This window comes from Nicotiana sylvestris, chromosome 6 (genome assembly GCF_000393655.2).
Source record: "Nicotiana sylvestris chromosome 6, ASM39365v2, whole genome shotgun sequence".
Lineage (NCBI taxonomy): Eukaryota > Viridiplantae > Streptophyta > Magnoliopsida > Solanales > Solanaceae > Nicotiana > Nicotiana sylvestris.
The window spans coordinates 143568002-143578372 of record NC_091062.1 but is presented as its reverse complement, the minus strand read 5'-3'; the positions used below and the strand labels follow the sequence as shown (position 1 = coordinate 143578372).

Sequence of the window (10371 nt, the reverse complement as noted above, 5' to 3'; positions counted from 1 at the left end):
AACTTCTTGTTTCATTTTGGTTGACACCGTGCTTTAAACATTTTGGCTCATAGCTCACTGTCACTTTTTCCCCCTCTTTTTGTTTGTTTGTTTGTGAAAAATCACCAAATAACATTTCTTTTCATGGTTAAGGTGCTTCATCTTTGTAAAGTATTGATGGAAACTAATGATCACCATTTTCTTACTAACGTGTTTGATATTCAAAATAATTGAAAGTGGTTTCATGTAAGCCAAGTGGAAAGCAACAGTGATGCATTAGAATGGTTTTAAGATTCTGTTTGGTCAATATATATATGTTCGTTGCAGTGTATACTTAAAGCTGGAGAATTATCTCATGTTTTAGTCTAATTTGTGTTTCATAAAAATGATTTCTTTTAGTTTTATATGTTTTTTCTTTCAATGATTTATTGAGTTTAGTTTGTTTATCCATATTCTTGACATTTGTTAGGCAATGGTCAATGATCTGTGATGTCTTTTACTATTTTTGATTAGTGTGTTATTTTTTTGTAATTATTGTTTTATAAATACTTGGGTGTTGATTTATTTTTATGAGCATGAAATAGTAGTTAAATGATGAAAAGGATAAAAATGTTGGACCTGCAAATATAAAAATGGTTTACCAGTAATTAATTTGGGTCGAAGGAGTGGGAAATAGTAAGCTTATGTTTGGACTAAGTTCATTTAAGGAAGAAGGAATTGGGCAAAGGTCAAAATGCTAGCCCCAAAGACAGTAACCAACATTTGACCCAATGATCATTTAATTTCAAACGGGGCCAGCAGCCCAAGTGGCTACATGAATTGCGCTCAATGCCCATAATGGCCAAAACGGGCCAGCAGTTCCAATATAAATGAGCCGGCCCATCATTAGTTTTCCATATTTTTCCCTGATAATAAAATCCGAAAATCAAATTTTTGTTTAATTAATTTAATAACTTAATCATCTTTAATAACTAATTTAGTTCGCTATGCAATTTTAGACGCATCTTCGGACCATGTGTTCTTATATGATCCTTGGTTAATATCAAATAATAGAAATCGTCATGTGTGCATTCCCGCTCCTTGACTTGCCAATAATAAATTGTATTTGACCATGTGTGCTTACACACACCTAGGTCAACACAATTAATAAAATTCAATTAATTATTAAGAGACAATAGACAATAATAATTCATGGTAGATAATACACAATTTATCCAAAATTAATTCTAGTCACGTTTAAGTCAATAAAGCGACCGTGCTAAAACCACAATATTCGGGTAGTGCCTCACACCTTCTCCCCGTCAACAGAATTTCTCACCTGATTTTTTATTTTCGCGGACCAATAAAACTAGAGTCAAACCTCCATTTGACTAAGAATTTAAATAAAAAGTGACTTGGAATACCAATAATTCAATTTCAAGTGGCGACTCAATAAATAAAAAAATTTGTCACTTTAATTCTAACCCTTTATCCATGCAATCCACATACAAATATTTTGCGTGGAATACGATGAGTATCATTCGGTCCGGCAAGCCCCCGAAAGCATTTGAGGCGTCTTTGATTTTATATTTTCTTATGATTTTCAGAGATACTAAGAAGTACAAGTTTTCTTACCCTGATTCTTTCCCTAGACATTTAAATGTTGAATCGGGGGTTGTCTTGTAATTTTTTTACTAAATCTTCTTACTTCTTAGTATAAAGTCAAATGTTACGTTTTTTATAAATGTTGGTTATTACCTGGAGAAAAAATAGTGGTAGTAGTTTATATAAATATTATGTAGGAAATTATTATAAGTTATTAAACAATAAGATCATCTAGAGTTACTTTACTATGAATATACTGGAAATTAATACTAGCATATATTTTAAGCGGTTCATGTAATACTGAATAAAAGAGATGGTATTACCAGACAATTCATGTGTAGGTTTATACTACTAATTAAGATGAATATCACCGTAAAGAAAATAGGCAAGTGATCTTAGCAAATGTGTCGTCAATAACCATATGTTTAGTGTTAGTTGAAGATCTAGATATTGTCAGTTAGTTGCTCGAGGATATGAAGTAAGGAAGATAACTGCATCTATATTATATTTTCAACTCACTAGACTAGACTTCTCAGTCATGACAATCCTCACCTCCATTCGTTAAAAAATTTCATACAAATTCGTCTACACATATTCAAAGAATTTGAGTCATTAACAACACGACTAAGGAACTGATCTGCCATACTAATAATGCATGCCTTCCACATCCAGATTTATACTGTCATGCCATCCAGACTTCTATTGCCTTCTAGCAATCAGGAAATTAAATACATGTTCACTATTTCCCTCTGAGCCACAAAAATTACACCCCGCTTGAAGATTAATGCTTCTTGCTAGTAAATTTAATTTAATAAGCTAAGTAAAATGTTTCGAGCTAACCTCCAAATAAAATTCTTTAACTTTTGGAGTTAATATAAATTCAGGTATCAAAGCTTCTTCCAATCTACAAATTAAATGCCTCCTATAAATGTCCAAAGATGATAACCTAATTTGTATAGACACGTCACATGCAATTCTGATTAATATAAGGTTCATATAAAATATGTTACCTGCAACACAAAATAATCACCAAGTATTTTCTTCACAACAAAATGATAATTATATAGAGGATTAGTGAGGTAACCTCATTGAAGTTAAAGTTGAAAGTGAATGATCGATATCCATTTAGAGAATAAATATAAACGATGTACCTGAAGTTCATGTATACAACATAATGATAATGTATATGAAAGAGTTATAAGCCAAAAACCGAAAAGATCTTGATTGAATAACTAAACTTAGCTTGTATGTTGTTTTCAATAGCTGATTTATTTTTAAACGTTTAAGGATCCTTTTTTATTGTGTTTCAAAAATTTGTTAGGTTTTTGAGACAATTCATTTAGCAAGACTTAGTCGAAAAAGAAATTTTTATTAACACTTTCAATCATAATGATCCCACGCCCATATACTGGTGTATTTGGAGGTCTATCATCTATGAAACAATCAAATCATTTATTCGACCTCTCAATTTTTGATGTGTACTACGTGCTCATTTTGTGAGATATAATATTTCTAATCTTGTCTAATTTTATATATTATCGTACATCAATCTTAATATTCATATTTTATATAACATTTTTATTTTTATATATTGGACCTTAGAAGTCCAAATTCACTTCCACAAAAAATTATACTAGTAACTAGAAGTAGAACTTATTCTGCTCGATTAGTTAATGACAAAGTAAAATTGACTAATTTTATTATGTGGCATAGGGGATAAACTAATCATTAGACTAAATTTTTAGAGTGACACTTTCGATTGAGAGACTTGTAAATCGTATATTACATAAATACAATTTTTACATTTTAATATGACGCATCCCTTTTATATTGACCTCAACAAGGCTAACAAAAACCAAAAATCAAACCAAGAATGACACAACAACAACCCCAGAATACTTCATATCTTATTCAAGAATTTGCATGCCCCAAAATAACAAACTCCAAACCTCGAGAAATCAAAAGGGTCCACAACAAATATATCAAAGATTAAAACTTTAGCTCCAAAAACCCCAAGAAAATTAAAAAGGGGTAATAATTATAGCAAACAAATTTGCTTACCCCAAAATAATCAATGGGAAGCTCAGATTTTGCACTTTCTCAGTAAAAAGTAACTAACCACTTATTTCACCATAGCTTAGGAATGTCAAAATATCAGCGACATAACTGTTAAAAAGCCTACTTGATATATTATCATATAATTATACAGATTTTAGAAAGAACAAAGAATATCGTGTAATTGGATATATGCTGCAGTATATTTATCTAGGACTGATTGACAACGATATGAAAGTTGCAAGGTCTAATGATCATAACTTGACTCTCCCCCTCCCTTTTATGTTATGTCGTTGACGCTTTCAACATTGACATGACGATTTTGGCCCAGGGCGAGGATAAGACTGCTATAAAGTGCAACGGGAGGGAGGCAATACTAATTTTAACCTAAGCACATATGAAGGAGAATTAAGTTCATAATGGAGGTAGTATAAATAAGGCTTTACCACAAATTTTGTTTATAATTGTTTACCATTTTTAGTTCTGTAATTATCATGTTTAACGAATACGTTGGTTTTCCTTGAAGTCTGATCCAAGCTAACTAATTTAAGACTCAAATGCATAAAATGAGTTTGAGTTCATCTAATCCAAAAGCTTACAAGTAAATGAATATCAAATTAGCTACTTGATACAATCGGTAAATAATATAGGGAATAATCGATACATCAATTTATAAGTTATACTAAACAATATGCATGCTTTACCTTTTGTCATACTGGCACACAAAACAGAGACATGTATTTCGCAGATGGTCAATTAAGGTTGCAAATGAGTTTGGTTTACCTTTATATCTGCGGAATTCTATGAAGTCTATGTACTCTCTTAATCAATTAAATAAGGACAAATTATTGTTACCTTTTTCAAAAAAAAAATTAAATAAGGACAAATTATAAATATAAAGTGTTGAGCAATATAGCTATTTGATACAAAAATCTGCTTTCAAGGATTTTTTCACAGAAAGTTCACGTGTGGTTTCATTGTCGTTCATAGGGAATGTTTCACTAGGAATGTTGATGTTTAGAATGTTCACTTAGTTCCACAATTTCATGGAGGCATGTATCAATCGCAGTAAGGAAAGAAGTGACTAAATGTTCATGGACGTATATGCACTCTTTGATGTGTGACTGCTCCTCCAATGTTAAGTTTCAAATCTATTATCTGCTTTTCTGCTATGAGTCATATGTCTAGAACTTTTCTCCTTTCCCATCAGAAAGTCTGTGCTCTTTTACGTGTATATGCATTACTGTTTAAGCTCAGTTCATTAGCATATTTATCAATATGATGATAATATGACTGCTAGCTGATCACAGAAACTATGATTATTCCACATGTCCTTTTTGATTTGTGGAGCAATATGTTGAATGTTGCTTACCTTTAGGTGTCCTTTGGGAATCTCTTTGGTATTTTAGCTTGCATTATTATTATTAGTAAGTCCAACAGTCCAACAAAGGGTTGCTCTTTTTCCTTTTTTTTTCTTTCTTTTTTCTTGTGATCTGTAGAATCAATACAAAACTATTTATAGCAGCCATTATACATAATTCTCCTAACTAACTTTTTTAAGCAAAGTTGCAGCGTTCTTTATCATTCTCTTTATCTTCTTAGAAACATATATAAGGATGTTTTAATTTGCAGAATCACTTTACTACAATCAAGCGTGGCATTTTATTGTAGCTACTTTGGAAACACTTGTGTATAGTACAATCCTTTATCTGGATAGGTACTAAAAATATTACCTTTTCATTCTGAAACTATGTTATTTCTAGACTAGATTACAAATTGCGGTCTTATATTATTTGTTCTTTAATCACATTTTTTGTTGTTCACAAATTACTGAGTATTTCTTGCAAATTCATTCAGAGTTAGTCAATATTCTTGATGAAGAATGGATCGGAAGGACAATTGTAAATGTTGATGATTTGCTGGAATTCATCTTCTCCAGTAAATCACATATATTCTTTGACGTTGGATAGGCTCCATATGCTACTAGCAGCTTTTGTGGTACAAGATTCTAAGCAGACTATAGCCTTCAATAGAGCAGACTACAATGAAGTAATTCTTATACAATTTAATCCCCTAATAATTGAGGTACTTAAAAACTTTATTGATGGTAATTCAAGTAAGTTCATCGATTTATGTGATCAACTAATGTAGAAGCATACTTTAAGTCCTTGTGGATTAGTAGGAGTATTTTTTGGTGTATCTTTATTTTCTTTTGGTTGTCGGGTAATTTATTAAAAGAAAGTGGCAAGCCTAAATGAATTAGCTGGTTTTTCGCCTAATCAAAAAATTAAACATTTTTGAGGTTAATTCTTCTTCTTGCTGCTAAGTTTTTAACTCATAATGAGGAACAAATCCTTTACCGATCAACAAGAAGACAAAATATTTCATGGTCAGACCCCTTTTTAACAAGTCACTTGGGATTGGTGGTCCTTGGCAACAATAATATAGAGACTACATGATGAAATTCTTATATTTATTTTTTGTTTTAATTGTTTTGATTGTGATCGATAAATTTAATCTGCAATATACATGCATTTTTATTATCTCTCTCCGCTCTTTTGTTTTTCTTTGAATCGATACGCGCATCGCGCGGGTACGTATACTAGTTAATATATTAAAGGAGAAGCAAATCCATGAAATTATACCAAGTGTCAACACCAAATATCAACACATGTCATATTTTAGGACAAAAATCCAATACTTTTGGAGATTCAAAAAATTTTAAAATAGAAAAGAAATTACAAAATTTTAATATTAACTAATTCAATTATTAATTAACATCATGGAGTCCCACGTTTTTTGGCAAATACTTTTAAAAACTGAAAACTAAAAAAATAAAAAAAATCATCACCTTAACTGCTACCGCAGTTTATCCATGTTATATCTCTTCCTAAAAAAATTCTCCTAAATTATAGGCACATGCATGTCTCTCCACTCAAAATAACAAAACAAGAAATTGAAACGCATTTCTTTTTTATCTTAACTAATTAACTAATTATAAAGATGACGATATAAATTTTCTTTAAAAAAGCGAGCAACATATAATTTGCGTAATTCAATTATGAATAGTAAATGTTCTTATAGTATAATTATGAATTTAATAGATAAAGTCACGTAAAGAAAAAGAAAAAATTAAACCCTCCCCCCCCCCCCCGGCAATAAGTGAGGTTTTATTGTTGAGAATTTTTCACAAAGCACCATCTTTTAGTCCTAATTAGCCATTAATAGAAACCCTTTGCTATATTACGTCCTATAGATATCTTTTATGCAATTCTATAATGTATTTAATGTATTTAAGGTAGTGTATTTAATAATACAACAAAAATTAGCGGCGTACAAAAAGGAAATCTAGCTAATCCTGATATGTATTTACTTGTATTCAAACGTATGTAGCGCTAAATACGTAACGTATCTGCGCAATATCTGGGTCGACGAAGATGTTAAAAACGGAAGGAAATCAAATCAATTCTGATTTCCCTAATTTTACTCAACAAACTTAAAAGTTATCCCATCAATCTGTATTCTTCTCAAAGTCAGAAATACAGAAACGTGAAAGAAGCGAAGAAACAGAGCAACCTGCTTCTATATTGTGCGATTTTCTTCTCCTCTTTATCGATTGATACAAATTATATACAAAAGAAGGTATAACTCTTCTATATATATGGCAAGCTTGACAGTTTTGTTGCGTCATTCTGGAAAGTGGAACGATGAGGGCAATTATATCAACTTTTCCATTGAGGGAATACTGATTAAGGAGTATGCTTCCTTTAATGATCTAGTTGGTTCAATTTCTAATCAACTGGGTATAGATTTGAGCACAAATAACATTAAAATACAATACAACGTTGAAGGCAATCGCACGCCAATGGAAATACACAATGATATGGGTTACAGAGTGTATGTAAAATTGAAAAAAGAGAACAAAGAATTTGGGATGTATCCTCTGTGTATTACAACTATGGAAAAAGAGCTTATCTCCGGAGATGGTTTAAATCAAGGCGACATTGTACAGATAGACGAAGCAGTTCAAATGTACGATTCCGATACAGATGATACACTAGCTATAGAACTTGCCAATTCAGGAGAAGCGATTGGAGTGTTCGAACTCCACAAGGATTTGATAATTTCAAAAACTAATCAAAAGGAGGTTATGGCTGGACAAGTTTATAAGGATAAGGCTATATTGAAAGAGGTGATGAAGAATTATGCTATAGCTCAAAGGTTTCAATTCCGTGTTGATCGGTCTAATGCTGTCAGGTTTGATGTTTGTTTAACTTTGTTGTATTTAGTTGTAGTTGTGTGTTTCCTCCAGATGATGAACACCTTTGAAAATTTATATTTGTTTAGTATTCTTAATAATATGTATTCAGGTGTATTTTACTATTGAAAAAATACAACAGTGGCTATGATTATTTTCATATTATGTCTATAATGTTACTAAGTATTTGATTATTCATACGAATGTATTTAGTTGTATTTATTGTATTTAATCACATCTAACAATATTGGAATTCGTTAGTATACAAAATTACATATACACAGATATCAATTTGGTACTTTATGAATAGGAAGTATATATGTCAGATTCGTTGAGTTGTCTGATGTATGAACTTTTCTTTCCAGCTATGCATTAATATGTATTTCAGAAGATTGTGATTGGAGGTTTAAGGCTTCAAGCATTAACAAATCGGAATTATTCAAGGTGAGAGAATTCAATGACAACCATACATGTCCGCTGAAGAATAAAGTGTACGAGCAGCGGCAGGCTAGTAGCAACATTATAAGTGGTATTATAAGGACAAAGCTTACAAACCATAAGAGGAAATACACTCCGAGGGACATTATTGATGACGTGAAATCAGATTTAGGTGTTGATGTTAGCTACATGTTGGCGTGGAGGGCTAAAGAAAAGGCAATGAATTTTCTTAGAGGTGAACCGACTGATTCATACAAAAAATTACCAGGATACTTATATACAATGGATAAGACATATCCAGGTTCTCACATAAGAATGGAAAAATCGTCAAATAATGAATTCATGTACGTGTATATATCATTGTATGCATTTATAAGGGGGTTTGATCATTGTAGACCAATTGTTGTAGTGGACGGAAGTCATCTAAAATCCTACTACACCGGGACATTCGTTTCTGCAAGCACGTTGGATGGTGCAGGTGAGTACCTCAATAATAATACAATTTGTTAATATTTAAAGCATTGGAAAACATGTATTTAAAAACAATTATATTCAATTGTATTAAACATGTCATATATTGCCACTAGCATACGGTGTTATTGATTCAAAGAACGATGCTGCTTGGACGTGGTTCTTTGAGCAATTCAAGATAGCATACGGTGTAAGGGAAAACATGTGCATTGTTTCAAATAGAAATGAGAGCATCATTAAATCTGTATCGAGAGTGTATCCGGATTTACCGCATTGTGCTTGCATATGACATCTATGGAATAACGTATACAAGAAATTCAAAAAGAGCCATGCCAAGTTGAGTGAGATATACTTCTCGATGGCAAAAACATACATACAAACTGAATTTGATAGTCTGATGGAGAAGGTTGAGAAGGTAGATATTAGGGTGAAAGAATACTTAGAGTTAGCTGGTTACGAAAAGTGGGTTAGGTTGTATGCACCTGTTAACAGGGGATGAACAATGACGTCAAATATCGCTGAGTCAATCAATGCAACACTAGTTTCAGCAAAGGAATTGCCAATATATGACTTCCTCGCAGAAGTTAGGAAAATGTTTGGTCGTTGGAATTGTAGTAACCGTAAAGAAGCTACTCAGACATACATGACGCTTGGGAAAAAATACCAGGAAATGCTGGAGTTGAATGAGACCATGTGTACCCGTATGACTGTAAGTTAATTTTTATGGCATTGCTGTATACAACTGAATACACTTTTTTTAGGCAGAACTACCCGTTAATTTTTATGAATATTTGCTTGAACTAGTAAATAATATAGATGAATACAGTTAAATACATGTTATTATTAAGACTGTATGCACGTGATAATGATTACAATGGAATTCAGGTGATTGATACAGTTTAAATTGATTGGAAATACCTGAATACAGTTGCTCAAAAAAGGTTGAATACAAATGCATACAAATGCAGACTGTAGAGTAATACAGTTGAATACAGTTGCATACAGTTGCTGGAATCAGCTGAATTTAACTGAAATTGGATGAAATTACAATTTTCGAAGTTGATAGTAACCATTTAACTCAGTAGTATATATTTGTTAATTCATGTAAATGTGTTCAAAACTTATATTTCTGTTTTTAAATGTAGGCGGTACCCTCAACTGAATACTTACATACTGTTAACGATGGTGGGAGGAATTACACAGTCTGCCTGCTCGAGAGAAAATGTGTTTGTGGGAGATTCCAAATTGATGAATTGTCATGCCCACATGCCTGAGCTATATTGAAGAGCAAGTTTTTAATGCCTGAAGAATATTGCTCTAGCTATTACAAGCCAAGTACAATTGTAATGACATACGATGTGCCAGTGTACCCGCTACCGGACAAAAATGACTGGAATATACCAGAGCATGTTGCAGAGGAGGTTGTACTACCACCCAAATGGAAAAGACCTCCTGGAAGGCCAAAGAAGAAGCGCGACAAAAATTTAAGTGAATTGATGTTGCCGAAAAATCAACATTCATGTAGCATATGTGGGCAGGAAGGACATAACAAGCGAACTTGTAGGAATGCTCCACGTAATAAATAG

The 10371-nt window shown here is 32.2% G+C and overlaps 2 protein-coding genes across 2 annotated transcripts; both read left to right on the top strand.

The window, feature by feature from the left end:
* The first annotated feature begins 7279 nt into the window (after positions 1-7279).
* Positions 7280-9284, top strand: LOC138871416 (uncharacterized). The gene is made up of 4 exons (XM_070149293.1): positions 7280-7875; positions 8242-8792; positions 8902-9029; positions 9099-9284. Exons 1-4 carry the CDS (start codon positions 7280-7282, stop codon positions 9282-9284), a joined length of 1461 nt encoding a protein of 486 aa, XP_070005394.1.
* A 3-nt stretch (positions 9285-9287) lies between these two features.
* On the top strand, positions 9288-10371 carry LOC138871415 (uncharacterized). Its single transcript, XM_070149292.1, has 3 exons — positions 9288-9494; positions 9931-9987; positions 10072-10371. Exons 1-3 carry the CDS (start codon positions 9288-9290, stop codon positions 10369-10371), a joined length of 564 nt encoding a protein of 187 aa, XP_070005393.1.